The sequence below is a fragment of the Artibeus jamaicensis genome, unplaced genomic scaffold (assembly GCF_021234435.1).
Source record: "Artibeus jamaicensis isolate MK-2021 breed Jamaican fruit bat unplaced genomic scaffold, CSHL_Jam_final scaffold_286, whole genome shotgun sequence".
Lineage (NCBI taxonomy): Eukaryota > Metazoa > Chordata > Mammalia > Chiroptera > Phyllostomidae > Artibeus > Artibeus jamaicensis.
In genome coordinates, this window is record NW_026522034.1 from 3,196,717 (window position 1) to 3,221,045 (window position 24,329).

At 49.4% G+C, this 24,329-nt stretch overlaps 1 protein-coding gene across 2 annotated transcripts; it reads left to right on the plus strand.

Annotated features, from left to right (window-relative positions):
• The first annotated feature begins 2,530 nt into the window (after positions 1–2,530).
• On the plus strand, positions 2,531–23,973 carry SCAMP2 (secretory carrier membrane protein 2). Of its 2 annotated transcripts, XM_037141674.2 has the most exons (9): positions 2,531–2,689; positions 12,950–13,018; positions 13,447–13,545; positions 15,401–15,518; positions 16,035–16,163; positions 16,847–17,006; positions 18,341–18,442; positions 21,920–22,037; positions 22,250–23,973. In XM_037141674.2, the coding sequence occupies exons 1-9, from the start codon at positions 2,633–2,635 to the stop codon at positions 22,382–22,384; spliced, it is 987 nt and encodes a 328-aa protein (XP_036997569.2). In that variant the 5' UTR covers positions 2,531–2,632; the 3' UTR covers positions 22,385–23,973. The 2 variants fall into 2 exon arrangements, with proteins under 2 accessions (XP_036997569.2, XP_036997570.2); XM_037141675.2 differs by lacking the exon at positions 18,341–18,442.
• The last annotated feature ends 356 nt before the right edge of the window (positions 23,974–24,329 follow it).

A 24,329-nucleotide genomic window follows, 5' to 3' on the forward strand; every position in this document is an offset into this window, starting at 1 on the left:
CAGGCCTCGCCCTATGTATCTCTTTAATTAGCTGTTCATCTGTATCCTTTATCATATCCTTTATTATATAAGAAACCAGTAAACGACCCTGGCTAGTGTGGCTCAGTGGATTGAGTGCCCACCTGTGAACCAGTCATCAGTTCCATTCCCAGTCAGGGTACATGTCTAGGTTGTGGGCCAGGTCCCCAGTAGGAGACGCATGAGAGGCAACCACACATTGATGTTTCCATCTCTTTCTCCTTCCCTTCCCCTCTCTCTAAAAATAAATAAAATTAAAAAAAAATATTTCGAAACCAGTTGATGTGTTTCCCTGCATTCTGAAAGCTATTCTAGCAAATTATTGAACCTAATGAGGGGATTGTAGGAACTGTGATTTATAGTGCAGGTGACAGTGTGACACTTGTGATTGCCATCTGAAGTGGAAGCAATCTTGTGGGAGTGAGACATTAACTTGGGGGAACTGATGCTAACTCCAGGTAGTGTCAGAACTCAACTGAATGACACCCAGTTGGTGTCAGAGAACTGGTTAGTTTGGCAAAAAACAAACCAAACCTGTGTCTGGTGACAGAAGTGTTCTTTGTGAGTAATAAAGGAGACATAAAAAAGTCTTTCCTTACACTGCCCTTGGAGGGGTGGCTGTGAGGGGTTATAGGTAGGTAGTTTCTAAGGGGACTGGACACAAACGTGGATCCCTTCCCATTCTTCCACTTGAAGACATTTCCTGGAGAAAGTTGAGCTGGACCCTAAAGGGTAGTTGGGATTTAGACAGGAGAGAGGAAGGTAAGAGAAGTGGAGATAATATTTACTAAATGTGTATAATGTATTGGTAATATTAGTGCCAGAAATACAATAGTGAGCACAACAGACCCTACTCTTGCTCCTATGGAGCTTACAATCTAGTAGGAGAGAGACATAGTAAATGACCAGCTATACACGTGTGTACTTACAACCTGAAATAGGTATTACAGAGAAAAAGTGCAGGGTAATAACAAGTTATGTGTTGGTTAGGGAGCTGATCTAGCCTACAGAGTGAAGAGAGGCCACTCCTAAGGGGAATCTGAGATTGCATTTGAAGGATACTAGGAGTTAACTAGGTGATGATGAGAACATGGGTTAAGAGTACACCAGGAAAAGGGAATATTAGGTGTGAAGGCCCTGAGGCGGGAGGGAACAAGGGAAGCTTGAGGAACTGAAAAGCCATGAGGAGGGCTGGAACCCATGGAGGTAGGCACAAGAAGGGGTGGGAAGGATAGATAGGTGGGGCACATACTGCAGAACCAAGAGGCCAAATAAAGGACCTGGGCCTTTCTATAAAATAATTGAAGGCTTAAAAAAAAGATTTTATTTATTTACTTTTAGAGAGAGGAGAAAGGAGGGAGAAAGAAAGAGAGGGAAACACCAATATGTGGTTGCCTCTCATGTGCCCCCTACTGGGAACCTGGTTGCAACCCAGGCATGTGCCCCGACTGGAAACAGAACCCATGACCCTTTGGTTAGCAGGCTCAATTCACTGAGCCACACCAGCCAGGGCAAATAATTGAAGGAATTTAAACGGAATTCTATAATAATTTTGTCCCCTTTAAATAGATCTCTGGTTGCAACATGAACAAGAGACCAATTAGCAAGCAGCCCTATACTAATCCAGGGTAAGGAATGGCAGTGGCTGGATCTGGTGGTAGCAGAGATGAACAAAGCCAGAGTGGTGAATGAATAAGGTAGTTTGTGGAGAGTGCGGCCATCTCTTCCCTGGCTGATGGCTGTATTGCTGAACTCCTTCATTCATTTAACAAATGCTTGACACTGAGGTTCAAATCCCAGCTTAGGCCCTACACCTGTCTGGGAATCATGAGGCAAGGCCTAAAAGAAGCAAAGCTCAGCTAGTCTGGGCACAGCTGCCCGGTCAGTTCTTCAGTGAACTCCTCTGCTCTGCCCCTACCACTGGAACACTCCTGCACAGAGAGGTAGGCTCACAGTCCTGTCCCCTGCCTGTACCAGTGGTGCTTCCCTTCAGAAAAAAAGAAGGGGTTAACTTTCCAGCCCCCCTGGGGAGTTTACTGGGAAAGTTTTCTTTGGGGAACTTCCAACACAAGTTTGGACATTGTCAGACCTTGAGGCAGTGGGTCCAGATCCAACTCTGCCTCTCCCTTGCTATCAGGGGTGTCCAACCTTTTGGCATCTCTGAGCCACAGTGGAAGAAGAGTTGTCTTGGGCCACACATAAAATACACTGAGACAAATAATCACCCCCCCAAAAAAAATCTCATCATGTTTTAAGTAAATTTATCCTTTTGTGCTGGGCCGCATTCATAGCCATCCTGGGCCGCATGCAGGCGGAAAGCCACAGGTTGGACACCCTTGTCCAGTCTATCCATACCGCCCGGACCCCCCGGAAGCACAGGTATAAAGAAGGAGCTGATGAAAGAGAGAACTCAAGGAGACTCCTTAGAGTGGTGGTGAGGGGGGCGTGGCGGACCTCTGTGACGTACAAGATCACGCTTCTTGGGAAAAGCTCAGCGCCTGCGCCAGAACAGCGGCTCGCTCCCGGAAGTGGAGGGTCTACCCGGACAGCCGCTGGGTCTCTGTGCCCGGAGGCAGAAGCGCTCGCGGAGCTCGCTAGTCGGCCCCCGACCGCTATGTCGGCCTTCGAAACCAACCCCTTCGCGGACCCAATGGACGTAAACCCCTTCCAGGTAGAGCTTTCAACTCACAGTTCTCTCTAGTGCCAAAGGCCTCCACCCAGGCCTCTTTCGCTAGAGCCGGGAGACGTGGCGTAGGAGGGACAGGCTGACTGCCCAATGGGAAAGCTGGCTCTGAGAGCTGGCCTATTATAGTGCCTTGGGGGCGGGACTAGCAGCAGGTGGCCCGAAGGGGCTTGGCTCGGTAGCCTGGGAAGAGATGGGGACCTTCTAACTCCGCAAACTGATCCCCTTTGACCGGGTATTGCTGGGGAAGGGAACTGGACCCGACTGGGGATTCCCCCAGCGTGAGGGAGAGACATGACTTCATCCGAGAGAGAAGTGTGCCTACCACAATCCTGCAGTCGTGGCTTGAGGCACGTTAGGAAGGGGGTGACAGCAGCATAGCGGGGTGAAGAAATGGGGAAATCTGAAGACAACCCAGTTCTCCCTCCCCTAACAATCAAACTAGCGTATAAGGTATAGGAGGGCCCCTGGGATTTGTCAGGAAAGGAAGGCTGGGGAGTGGGTGAGAAGCTGAAATACGGCTTTGATAAGAATGCCACACTTTGGCCATGGGGTTACTTTGGACTAGGTTGACTTGATAGGAGGGCCCAGGTTAGGGAGGGAGACATGAGGGGGTTCTGACGGTCTTGAAACAGAAGGAATGTTGGCCTGATGGACCTGTATACCTTGGCACAGTAGTTGAGATGTGCTGACCAATAAGCTGGCTTCACCTTTTGAACAAATGATGAAGGAAGAAAGTTTTCCTACTTAAAGCCGAAACCTTTCTGCCTTTGAGCTAAGGGCACAGGGGTATTATTTTTCTATGATGAATGACTGGGACTCCTGTTAGTGCCCAAGCTCCTCTGCCTCTTGTTTCATGTATGCTCAAAACCAGTTCTGCTCAAAAGTAGCTTGTGCTGACTTGTGATTTATGAGTCCCAGGGTTTCTGCTGTCAGGATGTCACCAACTCATCCTGCTTGGACTTCGGTCATTGGCAGCTTCAAATTTCCTGCACGTGGAGGGGATGTCCTTGGAGGGGTCCTTTCCTGCAACTCACAGCCTGAGCTTTCCCACCTTGAATCTCCTCAAGGGTCAAAGCCAAGATTATTGAAACTAGAACAGAATTACTCTGTGTTGTCAGGAGAGTGAAATTTTATGCTTCTTTCTTGGTCTCAAGGTTCCTTAGCCAGTGGGAGCTCTCAAGGCAAATTTTGGGCACTTGTTCTTTGTAACATCAGGGAATTCTTGTAGCTTAATGCTCCTTGACAGGACCTTTGCAGGGACCTTTTTTTTTTTTTTTTTTTTCCATGTAATTCATTCATCTCTATTGAGATGAATTGAATAAAAGAACATTTCCATTTTCACTGCCATTGTCTTCTGGTAACTGTTTTGCTGTATAATAGTGGAGTTGAGTTTTAGTGAGGATCTGGTAGCCTTTTGGTTGTGTGTGCTGGGTAATCATTTGCTTTTCTTTTCCTTTCAGAATTAGGAATAAAATGTCTGCTATCTGACAGAAGTGGTTAGCTGTCCAAAGATGCAGAGAACTTGTCCCAAATGCTAGCTGTGGGCAAGATAGTTGGCCTGAGTTCAGCCCTGTATTAACAGTAGCTTGAAAGTCTTAAACTACATCTCCGGCCCCAGAAATGATTGTGCAAACTGTGGTAGGAATAACTTCTGCATTCAAGCAAGACAGCTTTTGCATCAGGCAATCCCAGGATGTGACAGGACAGGAAGCAGCTGTCGGCCTGTGAAGGGCAACATCTGGTGGGGAATTGCGTGTAGGAAGAAGAGAGCTGGCTGGCTGCAATTCTCCTTATTCTGGGCTGGGTTTTTCCTCCTGGCACACAGTTTGTAGAGAGAAGGAGCTTTGGAAGTGAGGCCTCTGAGCTCCTCCTGGGGAGCTGCTCTCCCTCTCCTTGTAATGGTAGTGTCAGGTTCCGACTGCCAGGGCTGGAACATTGGGAGGGTGCAGCCTTAGGGTGACTGGGTATGAGCCCAGCTTCATTTACCCAGGGTGTTGGCACAGAGCTCAGGAGAGAGGTGATAGGCTCAGAAACTGTCACACTAAGCCAGCCTGCAGAACAGTCCTTTTTTCCATCACTCAGTGGTGGGTTATGAAAATAAACTTAGTGTTCAGAGTCCGTGGTGGAATATCCTCAGAAATCTATCCTAACCCCTTCAGTTTAGAATGAGAAAACCAAGAATCCTGTGAGGAGGTAACATGCCAGAGTAACTGGCTAATTTGCAGCAGGAAGGGGCCCAAACCTCCCGGCTCATTCCCAGAACAGCACTGTTTAACAGATTTTTGAAGCTCTGCCTTGGGGTTATTTAGTTATTTAGGCCATCTAAGGAAACAATGTTACATCATTACTACTATCGCCATTCTTAAAATGAGAGTACTGGTGGGCTGAAAGTAACAAATTAGAATTAGCTAAGCTATTTTCTCCCCAGTGTATGGGGTTGGAATAATACAGATGGCATTGTTTTTTAAGACAGTACTTTAAAGCTGTGTGTTCTGAATAATACCAGTCCTTAAAGGTGCTCAGGGTTCTGTGGTCAAATAAATTTGGGAATCCCTACTTATTCCATGTTTCTTGAAGATGGATAAGGCTTGTTAACTTATTATAGGCTCTGAGAAATCCTACAGTAAAGACATTTACTGAACTTTATTTGATCCAACATTTCTCAAAGTTATTAAACCATGGAATCCTTTTTCTACTGACTTCAGTAATATCCCATGAAACTCCCAGTACGCCTTTAAATTGACTTCCTTATCCACTTCTCCACACCCACCCATGCCCCACAATTTGGGTGTGGGCTTTTGTGACCTCTTCCTTGCATATAGTTATAATTGGGATTATTAGAAAATTTCCTGTTGGCGGGGGTGGGGGGTGGGTGGGCTGGGATGAGAGTAAAAGAGAGAACACTGTACTTGGTCTCAAGGTGCCTTAGCCAACGGGAGGCAAATTTCTCAAGGCAAATTTTGGGCACTTGTTCTTTGTAACATCAGGGAATTCTTGTAGCTTAATGCTCCTTGACAGGACCTTTGCAGGGACCTTTTTTTTTTCCATGTAATTCAGTCATCTCTATTGAGATGAACTGAATAAAAGAACATTTCCATTTTCACTGCCATTGTCTTCTGGTAACTGTTTTGTTGTATAATAGTGGAGTTGAGTTTTAGTAAGGATCTGGTAGCCTTTTGGTTGTGTGTGCTGGGTAATCATTTGCCCAGCACAAAATAAATAAATAAATTTTAAATAAAAGAAAGAAAACTTCTTGCAAAGTAAGAGTTGTGCGAGGAAAGTTGTCACAAGAGTGCAGTAGAAGTTTTACCAAGCTTGTAGGAGGAAGCAGGAAACTGCAAGTCAAGTGTTGCGATTTCACAAGGCTGGCACTCCCTAATCCCTCTGTTCATGCTAGTGCATCTGCTCTGTATTCTCTGGGGATGTGGGTCCTGGTTCCGACTGATTCCAGAGTCTCAGTTTCTGGAGACTTGTTTGGTAATGAGGAGGTAGAGTGCTAAAACGGTAGGCATTGTATTAATTTGATTCTTCAGCAGTCCACTACCAAGCAGATCACTCAGGCAAACATCAGTGTTGCTTTCCTCCTTAACGTTTCTGTCTGTTTAGCCCTGCGGCCAGCATTGATTCCAAGGAGAGGAATGGACCAGCTGGTGGTGCTGAACAGAGAAAGCCTTTCAGGGGTGTCCAGCCTTTTAGGTGTCTCTGGGCCACACTGGAAGAAGAAGAGTTGTCTTGGGCCAATACACAAACACAAACAAAAACTGATGAGCAAAAGAAAAGGTTTTAAGTACATTTACAATTTTGTGTTGGGCCGCATTCATAGCCACATGCAGCCCACGGGGTTGGGTACCTCTACTTAGGTCTTCATGAGTTCTTCCAATCACACACCATGTCACTTTCCCATATTGCCTGTTTGCAGGTAAAAGTTAATCTCAGTGCCGTGGCTGCTTTTCAAAGATTTAAAACATTTCTCTCTTATGGGAAGAGAAAGCAGTGGTAGATCTTGCTTTGGGTGTGAACAAAGTTACATGAGGTTCCCTGCACAGACATTGATGGCTTTGCCACTTCCCGGAGAGGCCAGGCTCCAGCTTGACTCTAACTTTGGGAATTCTCAGAACCACCAGATGGACCTGGTAGAACTTTCCTGTGGAACAAGGGCATTGTCTCAAGAAATTTGTCTCATATATTTAGGGGTGCTCTGGAGTTCCGTCCTTCAGTAATTTCTTCCACTTACATGGTTTCAGAATAGCATTCACCTAACAGTGGTCCCAGATGTAGAACACTTGGCCTAACCTTTCTTCTGAGTATCAGGCCAGTATTCAGCTCTCACCTGGACATAGTCAACCATTCCAACCAGATGTATTCCACGTGGATCTCCAGGCTCACCCAGTGTCTTCTCAGATCTCTTCCCTGCCCCACACACCCACTTCTGAAAACACTGTTCCTCGTGTTCCATGATCACTTACCCTGCTCACCACCGGTGGCCCCGTTCCCCAGTTCCCCAAGCTGGCAACTCGACTCCTTCCTTTCCTTTCCCTGCCACACCCCCGCTTGCCCTGTAGTATTGCCATACCCCTACGAATCCAGAGAGTGGTTGAGCCTGTGGCATCTACCTGAGAAGGGTCATTGGAGTCTATCCTCTCTTCTCTGTCCCCAGCTGTCATACCTTAGTTCAGTCCTCACCATCACCCACTGAACTGTTGCGTCCCAACCAGTCTTCACATCATCCTTCCCCTGGCATTGCATTTTCCCCTCTACTGGCAGAGACGATCGCAGCAATTGATCCCTGCTCACAAACTCTAGTTGTCCTTCGTTGCCCAGAGGGTAAAGTGTAAACTGCACTCTGGCCCTACCCTTTCTTCAGGTTGGTTTCCTGGTACTCTTGGCTACTCTCTGCACAGGCTCCGCTCCACAGCCCCCAGAACCTTCTCCTGTTCCCTGAACACATGCAAGCTGTTTATTAAAGTTGAGGAGTCTTTGTATGTGCTAGTTTTTAGTTTTGCCTTCCCCTTTAGTGCCTGCTAAATTTCTTTCTTTCATCTCTCAAGGTCCAACTGAGATGCCACCTCAGTGAAGCCTTTCTTGACTCTCCCAGATAGCTTAGTCCCTCCTTCCTTTCTGATCCCCTTGCATCTGCCCTCACCTGTTAAACACCGTCCGTACACTGTCTCTGTTTGCCTTGACTTTTGTCTCATGCTCTGTACTATTTGCTTCCTGAGGGCAGGAACCAATGCTTTTCTTGGTGTCCTTGCCCTGTGTGCTCCATGTGGAGCGGTTTGCCCGGGAGCCAACAGACTGAGGTGGACGGCAGTGGTGAGCGACTCAGTATGAGAAGGCACTGTGCTGAGAGGGGTGCCGTGTCACGTCGTGGGGGCCTCGAGGCCAGCCCGACCCCTCGGACGTGCTGTCTGGGTGGTCTGTGTGTCACCACTGTGGCGTTTGCTCCAGCCCCCCCCCCTTGCCATTCGGACTCATTTGGTGGGCACTCAGGCTCTTCTTAAAAATATGTGTTTTAAAGTAAAAATAATAACCATGTTATAGAAAATCTGGAAAACAAAATAAATCATCCACATTTCTACCAGTCTTTTGCAACTCTTGTAATTTTGATACTTTTTCCCCGGTCTCTTTTCTTGAGTACTTAGAATGAAACGTATTCATGTAACAAAGCCTTTTCTGTATTGCTGCTGCCCTATGTTCATACCTGCGCTTTTTAATGGCTGTTGAGGCCTTTGAGGGAAAGTGCCCCAAAACATACGGGTGCTTACAGTCACTGGGTATTTCAATTGTTTTCTGCTTTTTTTCTCTTCTTGTAAATACGGGTGCAATAAATGTCTGCAGATACAGATTTTTATGTGTTTTTTGTCGTATTTTCTTAGGATGGATTCTTAGGTTCTGGGTCAGAGAGGACCAAGGTTAACTGTGGGAACCTTGGGCCCCAGCCAGCCTGTTTGGGGATGGTAGTTCTCTCTTGTTCTGTGACACACAGCCTCCAAAGCAGATAGGACTTCACCGAGCTGTTCAAGTACTGGTGACTCCATGTCTCCCAGAGAGAATGGCTGAGTTTTTTTAGCACATGAGGCATTTATTTAATATTTATTTGGAGCCACAAGTAAACCCCACACTGGGAGTTTGGGTGGAGTATAGGATGGGGAAGCAAGGAAAAGTGTTAGGGAGCTAGTGCGCAGCAGGACCTGTGAACCTCATAGAAAGACATTGCCAAACTAGTGTGATCCAGTTTTTTCAAGGCTTCTTCCCAACAGAGCTCATGCCTAACTCTGCCTCTTTTCTCATGGGTCCCTCACACCCCAGTGACAGGAAAGTGTTCCCCTGCCCCAGAGCTCTAGTGGGACTTACTCTCTGGGCCTTTGCTCACCTTCCCCCCTCCCGTTGGAACCCTGCCTTCCTCAAAGCCCTGCCTGGGCCTCCCTTCTCCTCTCTTCTTATTAGCAGCCCCCTGGGTTCTTGTGTACATGTCTTAGCTACTATATTGTGGGCTCTAGAAGGCTAAGAGCTGTTATCTTGTTTGCCTTGGTGTGTCCCTCACACTATTTGTTACTGTTAAGTGAATGAAAAAAACTGAGTTCAGGAGCATTTTATTTATTATGAATTTACTAGGAAGAGACATTAGCCAGTCTGGGGCCTTTGGCACTGAGGGGATTTTAGGTTACTTCTTTGTAGGTGAAACTTAGCTCTCATGATCCTTTTAAACAACTGCTTGACCCCCTTATGAATCAGCCGATGTTCGGTGAGTGGGAAGGAAGACTGCTGCTGTTGACTTCTTCTCTGTGACTCGTAGTAGAAGCTGAGAGTCCTCATTCAGGCTGGTCAGTGTGGTCCGCAGTCATAACACCCTCTGCATGTGTCCCACCAAGGGTGTTCCCCAGGAAGGAAGGAATAAAGGCCCAGGAATAAAGAAATGAGCAGAAGCAGTTGTCCCAGTCACTCATGGTGCCCTCATCAGTGTCCTTCCAGAGTAGGGTTCATTTATTCAACCACACATTAGTAGAGCACTTCCATTTGCCAGGCGCTGTACCAGGCTTTGGGGTGCACTGCTGAACAAGGTGGACCTGGGCCTTTCCCTCTCAGGTTTACCACTCACGTCTTTGGAGACACACAGACTTAGATTCAGGGTTGGGTTCGTTCACTGCTCCTGAGAACGTAGATGAGCTGCTTGCCCTCTGAGTGGAGGCTTTGTCCGGCTGCACACTACAAACACTCCTGCCTCAGGGTGGGTGTGAGGAGCAGTGCGGAGGAGGGGTGTAGCTTTTCTTAGCCAGGACCCTTCAGCCGAGCCACAGGTCACCGAAACTGACTGGAGTGACCATTTTCTCCATTCTCTCAAGGATGGAATATAAGCAGGATGGTTCAGTTCCATCTGCACAGGACAGAAGTCAAGTCATTGCACACAGTGGATACCTTAGGGTAGTGGGGCTTTATTTTCTCAAAGAACCAGGTTGAAAAGGCTGGTGGAACCTTCTTTTCGGGTGTCTTGACACAGTGGCCAGTTCTGGGGTGAGCACAGTCACACAGTAGCATCCTGGTGTGGTAAGCCTGGCATGTAGTAGACAGGAAGTGTCAGCTCCCTTTCTCAGTCCCTCTCCCCCCATGTCTGTCCGCAGGCTTCAGCTTCTCTTGGAGCCACTCACATCCTTCAGAAAGAGCCCAGGTCTCCTCAGATGAGAAGTATCCCTGTCTTCCAGAGCGGGGCAGGCTCTTCTTCCCGAGCAAGGTGCTTCTGGGCCCTGAGGCTGCCGCTGTGTTGCTGGCGCCTCCTCCTCTAAGCCCTAGCATTTGGGCAGTGCCTCCTAGGGGAGCAGAAGCCCTAGAGCGTGCAGCATTTGTTCTTAGACGTTACCTGAGCTTCTGCTCCCCACAGGCCCATCACCAAGCACTAGGAATCCAAAGTACGAACTGGACACCTGGCTGCAGAGTTTACAGCCTGCTAGTGGAGACAGGTTTGGTTTATGGTGAGCCCGGTGTCTTTAAGATTTTAGAAAAAGGAAGAGGGATCAGTGTGTATAGTGCAGTCAGCCTCCAGTTCCCCAGAAGAGCCCTCTTCTGGTAAACATGTACCTCTGACGGTTGTATATGCCAGTACCTGAAACTGCAACCGGAGCCACCCCTCTGTCCTCTGTCCTGTAGTGACTCAGACCTGAGTAACCAGTTCCTTGGATGGTGGATCTGATTTCAGTGACTTCGGCTTGGTGTCTGCTGACTGTGAAAGGGGAGCAGATACTGAGTCCTGAATCGTTCTTGCAGGAAGCAGGCCCACTAATTCTGAGAGACATCTGGTAGTCATTCAGCAAAAAAAAAAAATAACCTCAAGGCCAGTTTCTCCAGCTCCGTGTGGTCTCCTGAACTTCACCTTGCTGCTTTGTCCAAGTTGCAGGAGCCACCAGGCAGGGATGGTATCCAGCAAAAAGGACAGAGCCACCCTGAGTCTTTGCAGAGGATTCCAGTGGAAGTGTGAGAGTGAGGCCCAACCAGAGACAGGAGCTGTGTGCCCAGCTCTGGGTTAGTTCCTGGGGCAGCTCAGACAGAGTGTTGTCCTCAGGGAACCAGTGGCTCAGGTGGGAAGAGGAGAGTTGTTTGTGTGAATAGGTTAGAAAACACCTTCAGTGTGACCCTGAGCTCTATAAATGTTTAGAATATGGAGCCAGCTCCCATCTTGAGACCTAGGACAAGTACTACACCATGGTGATGGTCCATTTCCATGTAGAAAATTGAGGGGGGTCTATTTAATGTTAACATTGTGTTTAAAAATACAGCCTGTGGAGGTGAGGCTGGGCCAGAAGGACGGGAGCATCTGGATAAATAGTGAGGGACAGTGAGGGGTGGAGACAGGGAAGCCCAGGTGAGGCCTTTAACAGGGGCCTTGGCAGAATCCAGTGACAGTCTTCTTACCCTTCGCAGCTGTTTCTCCCAGAGCATAGGCGTTGCTGTTGAGCTGGACCTGAGCCTCTACCTGTGTGCACGGGGTGGGGGCGTGTATAAGGAGCTCTGCTTAGTAAGGGGCAGGTGAAGACAGACTGGCCTCCGGCCAATGTGGAGGCTTCTTGGGCGAAGAAGGAGGCGGGTGGCCCTGTGCGGGCTCTAGGCCAGAAGGGTTGGCTTTGGCAGAGATCAGGTGGGAAAAGGAAAGCTAAAAACTTAGGACAAGCTGTGTTCTGGGAAAATTTTTTTTTTTTTGCAAGAATCTAGAAACAAAGCCCTGATCTGTGTGGCTCAGTTGGTTGGACATTGTTCTGCAGAGTGAAAGGTTGCCGGGCACACGCCTGGGTTGTAGGTTCAGTCCCTGGTCGGAGCCTGTACAAGAAGCAACTGATCGATGTTCCTCTCGCACGATGATGTTTGTCCCTCTCTCAAACCCTTCCTTCTCCTCTCTCTAAAAATAAATAAATATTTTTTTAAAGAAGAATCTAGGGAAAAATACAACCAGAAACATTTCCCTGGCTTTTTCTCTGAGTCCCTTATATATTTTTTATTCCTAGTAAGAACGCTTGATTTAATCAAATTAGGCACCCAGTAGTATGCTTTTGTTCTACAACCTTTTGTAGAGGCTATAGAACAAAAGCCGTCTGTTAAAAAAATAAAAGGAGAAAATAATAAATAATAAAATAAAATAGTAAAGAGCCCTGGCCAGCGTGGCTCAGTTGGTTGCAATGTTGTTTGGAAACCAGAAGGTCACAGGTTTCGATTCCTGGTCAGGGCACATGCCTAAGTTGTGGATTTGATCCCTGGTTGGGGTGCATATGGGAGGTGACTAATCAATGTTTCTCTCCCTTCCCCTCTCCCTAAAAATCAGTAAGTATGTCCTTGGTTGAGGATTTAAAAAAGAAAAGAGAAACAGTGCAGAAAGGCTATAAAGTGAAAACTCTCCACCCATTCACCACCACCCCGGCCGAAAAAAACCCACTACCTGGAGTTAAATACTACAAACTGTTACAAATCTATAAAGGATACTGACTGACAAGAACACATGTAGTGTCGGTTCCCAGGCCTCGAAGTATAAAACTTGCTTTGTGTCTCCTCTGGGAAGTCATCTGGGCTGAACCCCTCCTTCCCCAGAAAAGTAAAGGATTGTAGCTCTGTGTGGCAGGGCACAGGAGCCTTCAGAAGAGGCTCTTCCGGAAGGGCTGTCGGCAGCTTCACTTCAGCCAGGCACCCCAGCATTGCCGGCTGGCCCTCCCTTACCGAGGTTCTTTCTTTTCCTCAGCATCTAATGGCTCTTTTTCACCTTCTCAGGATCCCTCTGTGACCCAGCTGACCAGTGCATCACAAGGTGGCCTGGCTGAATTCAACCCCTTCTCAGAGGTTGGTGAGCATCTCTTCTTTCTACCCAGGTCCTCCGGCTAGTGCCGGGGTCTCTGGAGCAAGGAGCCTTAGCAAGACACAGTTTTCTGAGAAGCTGCAGTCCTCAAAAGGGTAGTCTCAGCATGAACTTGGGGGTTGGGGGTAAGATGACGTAGCCACCAAATCTCTCCTTGGGGTCCATGGTCTGGGCTCCTCCCTGAAGAGGGCAGGGCAGCGCCAGGAGCCGTGGGTCCAAAAAGGCCAGGAATGCTGGGTTAGGCCTCACAGTGCCCCGGGCCTGAGGCTTGTTGGCCAAGAAGCTACAGAGGGAGGCCCAAAGGGCGTACTCGTCCCAGCTAGGGGCACATCACTCACCCTGCTGTGGGTTTGCTCCCACGTGGCTGACCGGTGAGTCCCACTCTCCTCACTCTTTTGACTCTCCCACTCAGACAAATGCTGCAACAACAGTTCCCGTCACCCAGCTCCCTGGGCCCTCACAGCCGGCAGTTCTCCAGCCCTCAGTGGAGCCAGCCCAGCCAACCCCCCAGGTACTGTTGACGAAGATCCCTCTGCCTCTCCTTGCCAGAAAGGGCAGCACCTCACCCAGCTGAGTCCTGAGATGGAAGGGTGGGCAAAGGGCCTTTTTCCCTCGCTTCCCTTCAAGGGCCCTCAGAATAATCTCTTTGGAGTTTGTCACTTGCATGTGGAGGGTCTGCTCACCTATACCCTCTCTCCCCACCACACACCCCACTGCCGGCACCGAAGAATAAGCCCCACCCACCAGGCTGGGCATCTTCAGACAAGAGCATTGCTTGTCATGCCATTCCAGCTCCTCCTGGGGCCTTTGGCTGTTTCTCTGTTACTCAGGGCCCAGAATCTATCCTTTTATTTCTAACCTCATGTATTCCTACCTTTGTCCCTTTACCAAATACTATGAATTTGTCTTCGTGGTGCCCAACTCTCCACCCCCTTGCCTCACTGTTGTCCCCCACGCTCCACACTGCCCCTGGCGAGCATGACCCACAGTGGAGTTGTATGTTGCAGCTCCTGCTTAGACAGGCCAGCAAGTTCCTGCCTACCAGATTCCTGGCAGGGAGCGAGCGCTCAGAGAGGCAGATGCTACTAGGAGGAGATAGTATTCTCAGAGACAGCTACATACGAAAACTTCCAAAGGTAGGCAAAGTATAGGTGAGCATGAGTTAGGGCAAGGTGCCTAGGCCCTGCCCAAGCTGGGCTTTAGACTCTAGTGGTCTCAGGCTACTCCCATCAGCTGGACAGATTTCCTCTGGAAGTGCTGCCCCTGCGTGGGACCCCGGAACCTGGGGACTCCAGGTTCCACACATGGCCCTAGAATCCCGTGAGGCAGAGGGAACGTTCTTCTTCAGCTGGGTGACGTCATCCTCAGTCCTGCTTAATTGAAGTCAGAGGCTTGGAGGAATAGGCTAAGACCTTCACCCGGGTCAATTCGGGTCCTGCTTCTACCCCTAGTGCCTGAAATTTACCCCCGAAGGCAGCCTTAGCTCTTTGGAGAGCTCATTCTTGGAGAGAGAGAGAACACACATATGTATGTACACGTATGCCTGGCTTACTGTCCTGTGAGATGAGCAGTTTGGCATTTGCTCCCTGTGAAGGACTGTAGCCTTCAGGAGGAACCGGGCCCCAACAGCTGTAGTACCCAGCAGGGACAGGGCGTGGGCTGGGACTCTGGGCCCAACTCTGCTCAGCCTCACATAGAGTCCCCTGGCTGCTTCACCCAAAGGCCCTCCTCTGTCTAGAGAAGGGACATAGCTTAGACTCTGTTTGCCATGAAAGCCAGGCAGAGCAGGGTCAGCCCTAGGGGCTGTCCAAGGATATAACCAGTTACAGCTCAGATGGACCTCAGGTGAGGTGCTTGAATATACATCCCTCAGGCTCCAGGTACACACAGTGTGGCCTCAGGTGCCTCTCCTCCCCACTTACTCTAGCAGGTTTGCTCTGTCTCCCTTCACACACACCCCTTCTAGGCTCTTCAATCGAGGCTTGGGTCTCTGGGTTTCTGGGTATAGGACAGTCTCTTGTGGGGCCTTTTGCCCTTTGGTGACACCCCAAAGGTCAGTATAACTGATTTGGCCTGGACTACAGTATGAGGGGTGGTTCTCCTATCTCAAGCTTCAGAATGAAGGGGAGAGGAGAGCCCTGGTAATGGTGAAGGGGGCAGAGGTGTTGTAAGGGCAGAAGGGGACAGGTCACCCTGGCCTCTCTGTGATGGTCTCAGGTACCCAAGACACTGGGGGTGGGTACTGCCTCTGGGACTCCCAACTGGCTCTCCCTGTGTGGGGCACAGGCCCTGTGACTTCCTGTCAGATCAGCACTGTCCCTCTGTCTCTCATGTTCACTGCCTCCCACTTCCCCTTTTCGCTCCAGGCTGTGGCCTCTGCGGCCCAGGCAAGCCTGCTCCGGCAGCAGGAAGAACTGGACAGGAAAGCAGCTGAGCTGGAACGCAAGGAGCGGGAGTTGCAGAACTCTGTGGCCAACTTACATGGTAAGGCTGCATGGGCCCCTGGGTTACCCGGCCTAGTACAGGAGGGTTCCCTCAGCCTGCTTGTCAGCCTGAGGCAGCCTTCAGTCTTTGCTGAGCTCTTGATCATCTTGAGAACAGTGCTGGCCCTGGGGAGAGCAGTAAGACGCAAGCCAGGAGACCTGTCGTGTAATCTCACTGGGTATAGATTATTTCTGCACTCCTTTCCAGCGCTAAAATTTTTTGGTAGAGTTCCGGCACTGCTCCCACAATTCCTTGGTTATAGACTGTTCAAAAAAATCACTTAAGCGGTTTAGCTCTGTGTTTAATGCATCTGGAGTCCATTATTTTGGACTGAGCTTGTGTGCGTTTATGTTCTATCATTCTTTTCCCTTCCCACTCTATACCCATGAAGACCCTGCTTGCTGGTGCCCCTCCGGGAGACCTGGTTTGGCCCATACACTGGGCCGGCATGCACACTGTGCATGAACTGTGCTGCTGCTGAATCTGGGCCTTGTCTCATCATCTCTTTGTACACAGTGAGAGAGAACAATTGGCCACCCCTACCCTTGTGGTGCCCTGTCAAGCCCTGCTTCTATCAGGACTTCTCCACAGAGATCCCTGCCGACTACCAGCGCATATGCAAGATGCTCTACTACCTTTGGATGTGTAAGTTCAGCTCCTGCCCCTCTGGGCTCAAGGCTAAAAATGGGCTGTGTCTTGAGAGTCCTATCTATGTTCTGGCTGCTCCTCCCTCACAGACTCCAGCCTTCCTCAGTGCTGTTCGGGCTGGGGTGAGGGACCTTCTGCACACATAATTGGCCCTCTGACGTCTGCCCCCTGTCCTGGGAACCTCCCCTCAAGGACCAGCCCATCTAGACTGTGCATCTAGGAGGGTGGGATGAGCTGGAGGCTTCTGAGTTCCTGTGGAGCTCATTGCACTAAAAGGTCTTCCTTAGGTGAAGGCCTGCCCTCCCTACAGACCCCTGGGCTCCTAGGAGTAAGGATAAAAGACTCCCTGTTGCTTCCCTGTGGGCCATCAAGGGCCAGGGAAGAGTTGCTTAGAGAAAGACTTCGTTCCCCACAGGTCAGTTCTTGGGTCTGCATCTCTTCCCCACCACCCCTCAGATACCTGGGCTGTTTTATCACCTCTTAGGAGCTTGGTGTGGTCCTTGATTTTGAGGTCCTGGAAGAGCAAGGATGGGAACTAGCCCTGCCTGTGTATAGATGGAGATCCTTGACTCCTGCTGCAGCTGCCCTGACAGCATCTCCTCTCCAGGGGGTGGTTTATCGTGTCCAGGAACCCTTCAGCCACTTTGGCACCAGCCCATGTCTGTCTTCCCCCTCCACAGTGCATTCAGTGACCCTGTTTCTGAACCTACTTGCCTGCCTGGCCTGGTTCTTAGTTGACAGCAGCAAGGGAGTGGACTTTGGCCTCTCAATCCTATGGTTTGTGATCTTCACCCCCTGTGCCTTCCTTTGTTGGTACCGACCCATCTACAAGGCCTTCAGGTGAGTGGGGCTAGGGCGAGGGGGAAGTGTATGGCTGGCATTCCAGGTAGCAGGTCTAGGGCCATGACCCCTGAGGCCCCGTTCTGGTGGAAGCAGAATAGAATTGTGGGAAATTCACTTCCCAGTCCCACCCACAGTCAGACTTGGCCGGTATCAGGAGCCATTTTCCTCAGTTGTACCGGAGGTCTGTCCTGGGCCCTGACCCTTGACCGGGACAAGAGATCCAGAGAGGGAGGGGGAACCTTACTTGCTTTTCCATGACCCAGTCTGTTTGGTGCAGGAGTCACTCACGGGGAAGAGGGAAGGGACTTCTTAGCTCTTTTCCAAGGCTCTAGGGCTGCAATTTTCAACCGGTGTGCCGCAGGAATTTTTAAAGCATGCAATACCTGACTACTTAGTCAGGGGAGCTCACTTCTTTTTCCTTAAATTGTCAAAAAAAGTAACAACAGCCAACAGAACAATAACTGGTGTGAATGAGTAAAAATTATACTTATTTTTTTGGTCAGATTGACAAATAATATATTTTTTGGCATGCCACAGAATTTTAGTAATTAGTTTACGTGTGCCATAAGATGAAAAAGGTTGAAAGTTGCCTCTCTAGCTTCTATGATAGTCACACTCTGAGATGCACTCTGAATGGCTTCTCTTTTCATGCTTACTTATGTCCCTGCCTCCCAAATAACTGTGGGCCATTGCTGAGTGCCAGTATTTGACCTGGTGACCTAGGGTAGATACCGTGGACTCGAATGGATCCTAGGGTTTTGGAATTGTGCCTCAGGGCCGATGCTTTCAGGGCTGGGAGCCCAGTAGGCCTCAGGAAGACGGCGCAGGGCAGTGGCTGAACCTGCCCCACCGCTACTTGGCACTCAGCAGGTGGGACCTGAACCCGCACTGTATTCTAGCCCTCAAGGACATGGAAGTGGAGGTCCTCAAAACACCAGTTTTCTCTAGTTCTGCTCCCCAAACACCTTTGCTGCCACTCAGGCCTACAGTTTTATTATTAAAGGTTTATACCTTTGACTTAGATTTTCTTTCCTATTGTGAAATACTCGTAAGCCCTTTATACTGTCCTTTGGGGAAGCAACTTTAATTGCTCTTTGAGAAAGGGGTCAAGCATTGACCTCTTAAATTGGAAGGCAGTGAAAAAGCAAACCCTTCTCGTTTATAGTGGGGGTGTGTCCTTGTAGACAGTGAGCCCGGTCCTCTGGTGCTCTGTCTGCTCTCCAGTCCTGCCTCTGGCTTCCCGTGAGGAGGAGCGTCAGACCATGCGAAGAATGCTGAGGAGTGAGTTCCAGACCCTCATGTGACTCCTGGTTTTCCTCCTCTTTCCACAGGTCCGACAACTCTTTCAGCTTCTTCGTGTTCTTCTTTGTATTTTTTTGTCAGATAGGGATCTATGTCATCCAGTTGATCGGCATCCCTAACCTGGGGGACAGGTGAGACCTGGGGCAGTGCAGTGGGAATTGGGCTTTGGAGGCTTGGCTCAGCCTCTCTCGCCCCGTTTGCCAGCCCCTGAGAGCCCTACAGACGGCCCCTGTTCCGCCGTGGCGGAGAGCGTGGTAACTGGGCCAGCTGGGATCTACCTGCAGTTCTTCACCAGTAGCCACTCACTGTCTTGTGTTGCTTATCACTTTCTGGGGTGCTGCGGGTGAACTTGGCCTGAATCCTTAGGCTACCTGGGCTGTGTCCTGCACTGGATTGTAGGCTCTTCATTTTCTTCTGCCACACCCTCTGAGAAGCTGGTGCTACTTCCACAGGTGCCAGACAAGGCCTTGGGTTTGGGCATCTGCTGATGGATGCCTTGGTCTTTGTAGCTCTTGAGCTGTGACTGTCCAGAGGCCCTGTGACCTCAGGAGATGGAGTTCCAGCCTCTCCTGGATGAGCTCCTCTGGCTGCTCTCTTTGAGCGTGCTCATGGCTGATGTTTTCCTTTCTGTCTCAGTGCACAGGGAACATTACAGAAAGGTCAGGCTGGCACTTGGCTAAAAGCCCGAGCCTGGAAGGGCTATACTATTTTGGTCCTATCTCTCCAGTGGAGCTGGCAAGTCCAGAGCAGTGGGGAGGGGCTGGCTCACCTCTACCTCAGAGCCAAGTGCACGCTGCCCTCCACAACTGCTCTTCCACCTCATCTTGTTCTTTATAATCTGGCCCCTTTTCTCTTGGGCGACCCACTTTCATTACTCATTACTGTAAGTGAGATCCTGGTAAAAAGGCCACGATTAATAAGTGCTCTTTGCTCCCTGGGCAGGAAGGCAGAAGGCTTGATTTTTGATCCCGGCTTCACCCCTTGCTGCCCTGCCTCGGCCTACCCGGATGGGCTCTGCAGCCTCTAGTCTCCCAATGCCTTTCTCATCTCACCTCGTAACACTCTCTTTGATTGTAAAATACACATAAAGTAAAATATGTCATTTTGTGTACCGCTTAAACCATTTTAAAGTATACAGTTCAGTGGCATTGAGCATATTCTCAGTGTTGTGCAATCACTATCTAGTTCCAGGATTTTTTTAAAAAAATATTTTATTTATTTATTTTGAGCGAAAAAGAGAAAGGGAGGGAGAGAAACATCAATCAGTTGCCTCTTGTACACACTCTGACTGGGGACCGACCCACAACCCAGGCATGTGCCCTGACTGGGAACAGAACTAGAGACCTTTTGCTTTGCAAGATGATGCCCAACCAGCTGAACCACACTGCTCAGGGCAAATTCCAGGACATTTTTATCACCCCAAATGGAAACTCGTATTAAGTAAGGAGTCACTCCTTATACCTTCCTCCCCTGAGCCCCTGGCAACCATTAAACTGCTTTCTGTCCCACTGGATTTGTCTGGCTTCTTTAACTAAGCATGATGTTTTCAAGGTTCAGGTTTTAACGTGGATCAGTACATCATTCCTTTTGGAACTGAGTGGTGTTCCATTGTTTGACTCTATTGTATCTTTTTCATCCACTTACTGTCGACGGGGATTTATTTTTTGTTTTGTTTTTTTAAAGATTTTATTTATTTAGAGCCCTGGCTGGTGTAGCTCAATGGATTGAGCGCGGGCCTGCGAACCAAAGGATTGCAGTTCGATTCCCAGTCAGGGCACATGCCTGGGTTGCAGGCCAGTTCCCAGCAGGGGATGCACAGGAGGCAACCATACAATGATATTTCTCTACTTCTCTCCTTCCCTTCCCCTCTCTCTAAAAATAAATAAACAAAATCTTTTTAAAAAGATTTTATTTATTTTTAGAGAGAGGGGAAGGGAGGGAGAGAAGCATTAATGTGTGGTTGCCTCTCATACCCTCCACTGGGGACCTGGCCCACATCCCAGGTATGTGCCCCTACTAGGAATCAAACCAGCGACCTTTAGGTTTGCAGGCTGGTGCTCAGTCCACTGAACCACACCAGCCAGGGCTGTCAATGGGGATTTGGATTGTTTCCACCTTTTTGCAGTTGTGAGTAGTGCTGTTACAAACATTTCTGCACGTGTTTTTGAGTACCTGTTTTCGATTCTTTGAGGTTTGTGTCTCCAGTGGAATTGCTGGGTCACATGGTAATTCTATGTGTAATTTATTGAGGAATTGCCAAATCGTTTCCCACAGTGGCCATTTTCCATTCCCAACAGCAGTGTATGAGAGTTCCAGTCCTCCACATCCTTGCTAACATTTGTTATTTTCCACTGTTTTCCTTTTCTATTATAGCCAACCTAGAGGTGTGATACCTCATTGTGGTTTTTGACTGGCATTTCCTGATTGGTCATCCTTATGTATTTGTTGCCCATTTGTGTATCTCATTTGGAGAAATGTCTATTTAAGTCCTTTGCTAATTGGATGGTCTTTTTGTTGTTTAGTTCTTTATGTATTTTGGATACTGGCTTCTTATCACATATGTAATTCATGACTTTTTCTATTTTGATTTTTCATTCTTGGTAGTGCCCTTTGATGTACTAGAGCCTTTATTTTTTAATAGATTTTATTTATTTATTCTTAAAGAGAGGGGAAGGAGGGAAAAGGAGAGGGAGGGAAACATTGACTGTTCACCTCTCACATGCCCCCAATTGGAACCTGGCCAACAACCCAGGCATGTGCTCTGACTGGGAATTGAACCAGCAACCTTTCAGTTTGCAGGCCAATTCTCAGTCCACTGAACCACACCAGCCAGGGCTCAGGTTTTTAATTTTGATGGGGTCCAATTTATCTTTTTCTTTTGTTGTGCTTTGGGTATCATATTTAAGAAGAACCATCGACAGTCCAAGGTCATGAAGAGCTGCCTCTGTTTTCTTCTAAGAGGTTTATTGTTTATTATTAGGTCATTATCTATTTTGAATTAATTTTTGTGTATGGTTGAAGTAAAGGTCTAACCTAATTGTGTTGCATGTGGACATCCAGCTCTCCCATCACCATTTGTTGAAGAGACCATCCTTTCCCCATTCAGTGCTCTTGGCATCCTTGTGAAAACCAGTGAACGATAGATGTGTGGGTTTGTTTCTGGACTTTTACTCTGTTCCATCAATCTATATGTCTGTCCTCATGCCAGAACCACACTATTTTGATAACTAACTTTGTAGTAAGTTTTTAACGCAGGAAGTGTGAGGATATCTCCTTTTATAGATGAAGAAGCTGGGTGCAGGAAGGAGACATGACTGCCTGGTCCCCAGTGGGAGGGGCTGAGGCGACAGGATGAATGCGGTGGGTTGGCCAGTAGTTCTTTCGAGAGGGTGGGCCCAGGAGTGAGGAGCCAGGCTTTCCATGTCTTCCCAACCCCCTCTCCTGACTGAGGGCAGCAGCCACATCCCTTCCAGGCCTCACGTGGCCCAGAGACTCCATTGGCCTAGGTGGTGGGCAGCACACAGCAGCCACTTGGAGACGAGCGCCTCACGGGGAGCTCTGGGACCCACTCCCACTATACACTCTCTGGCTTTCTCCTCCCTTCGTAGTGGTTGGATCGCAGCCCTGTCGACACTGAAGCAGGACTTGGCTGTGTCGATCATCATGATGGTGGTGGCTGGCTTCTTCACCCTCTGTGCGGTGCTCGCACTCTTCCTCCTGAAGCGGGTGAGTGGTGGGTGCCGGGCCAACAGCAGACCCCAGAAAGCAGGCACCTCTCTCCTGCTTTCACCTTGGGGGTGTTCACCACAGCAGTTGGGCCTCTTGGATCCCCAAAGGCCCAGTGGCTTTCTCCAAGGCTCTAGGAGGGAGGTCAGACAGGCTTGGCTTCCCTGTGGGCCCGCAGGGTGGGCCTCTCTCACCACAGCATTTTCCCCCAGGTTCACTCCCTGTACCGCCGGACGGGGGCCAGCTTCCAGCAGGCCCAAGAGGAATTTTCCCAGGGCATCTTCAGCAACAGGACCTTCCGAAGCGCTGCCTCATCTGCTGCTCGAGGAGCCTTCCAGGGGAATTAGTTCTCCTGACTCTCCTCCCTCTGCCCTGCCTTTTCTCTTGCCTGCCTTCTGAACTGCACTTTCCGTGGGTGCCTTAAACAGTGCTTATGCCCAGCACAGACCCAGGGAGGGTCTTGCCATGGCTCTTACCCCCTTCCTCATCAACCAGGTCTCCCTTCCACCTAAGGGAAAGGGAGGGAGGGACAGGAACTTTTTTACACAAGAGAAAAGAAAAAAATCAAAACTGTCTTTTCTTCTCTGGTGGTGGTTCAGTAGGTTTCTTTTGTCTCTTTGGAAGCACTGGGACTGAAGTTCCCCCTACATGTGCATGCACACACGTGTGCACACACGGGATCACTGGCCAACATGGGCCCACGCCAGCTGGAGTTGTTCTGCCAGGGCCTGAGCTGCCACCCCTCCCCCAGCAGCCTGGCCTGAATCTGAATCCACACACACAACTTGTGGCTTCCACAGTCCTGCCCTCCCTTCCTGCTAGAGGTCCCTGGACCTCTCCAGGGCTCCCCTTTTCAAAAAAATGTTATTTTTTAATCCTCACCAGAGGACATGCTTCTTGATTTTAGAGAGAGGGGGAGAAAGGAGGAGAGTGAGGGAAAGGAACGTTGATGTGAGAGAGAAACATCACTTGGTTGCCTCTTGCACGTGCCCCTACCAGGGACTGGACCTGTAACCTAGGCATGTGCCCTGACCGGGAATCAAACCCAAGACCCCTTTTGTTTTATGGGATGACACTAACCAACTGAGCCACACTGGCCAGGGCTCAAGGGCTCCCCTTTAGATGAGCTGTGATCTGGGCTGACGGGCAGCTCCCGAGATCCCTCTGGACAGGTCTCTGGCCTGCTTTCCTCGGCCTTTTCCCTGCCTCATATTTCTCACAGATTCCTAGGCCTTTTCGCCCCTGCACTTTCCTGCTTGGGCAGCATCCTGTGCCATCTGGGGCTCTCTGTGAGCCCTTCCCTTTTTAGACTTACTGAATGCACATTGGGGTTGGTTGGGATTTGGGGATGGGAGGGACAGAGAGCAACCCCAAATCGTCCTGCCCAGCCTTTATTTAGCAGTCTTCTACGGTTGAGGGGTCCAACTGTCCTGGTGTGGGTTGTGTCCCTGCTTACTTTGATTTCCTTTTCTAGGGGACAGCTGTGCTCTGCCTTGGCCTCTGATTCTGCCCACTCTGCCCCCTACATCAGCAGTATCTAGTTTGTGTGACTCTCAGGAAGGGGTGGGGGAATCAGCTCAGACTCATCCTCCAGTGTTCTCCCATTCCTTGAGTAGGAGTAGAGTCTAGGTCACCTTCCACTGATCCTGGGGATTCCCTAGGGCGTGAGTCACTGTGATGGGCACCTAGGAGTCCACAGTTAACACCTCTACCATATCCTCCAGAGGCTGTAGGATTGGGTTTGTGGACTGGGGACTTCTCAAAAAGCTGGCCAACCTGGAGGCTGCCCTCCAACTCCACTCCAGAGCCGCTGAATGAGCATTTAATGACAGTGACCAAGGTTTTGTAAATTCCTTCCTAGTATTTTTTTCTCCATGTACAAATGTATATGTTGTGTTTCAATTTTGTGCTTAAATAAAAAGACATTTTCAGACAACACTGGTTCTAACGTGTGCTGGTTTTGGGAGGATGAGGGTGACCTATAGGGAGTAGAGCAGAGGCCCTCTGTCTCCGTGTGAGGGGTCAGTCAAGATGCTGCTCGCTGGCTGGCCTGTGACAGGCCAGTCCCTTCGGCCCTGGGGGCGAACCCCTGCCCGAGATGACAACTGGCTTCTTCCATGGTACTTTCTTGTCCCAGTAATTGTACTTTCAGAGCTGCTGGTGTTGTGGGGAGGGACCTCTTTGAATCGCTCCCCCTTGCCCCCACCCTTCTCGCTCCTCACGTGGGTGCTCTCTAGGATGCTATCCAAGCCCCTGAAAGGATTCCCCGTGACCTCGTCTGCAAGTCTCTAG

What these genes read in the sequence shown, in the direction of transcription:
- SCAMP2 (XM_037141674.2), top strand. Translation starts at nt 2,633, where the DNA reads ATGTCGGCCTTCGAAACCAACCCCTTCGCGGACCCAATGGACGTAAAC. An exon ending in ATCCCTAACCTGGGGGACAG is followed by an intron (nt 18,443 to 21,919) that starts GTGAGACCTGGG and finishes CTCCCTTCGTAG; the next exon opens with TGGTTGGATCGCAGCCCTGT. An exon ending in CACTCTTCCTCCTGAAGCGG is followed by an intron (nt 22,038 to 22,249) that starts GTGAGTGGTGGG and finishes ATTTTCCCCCAG; the next exon opens with GTTCACTCCCTGTACCGCCG.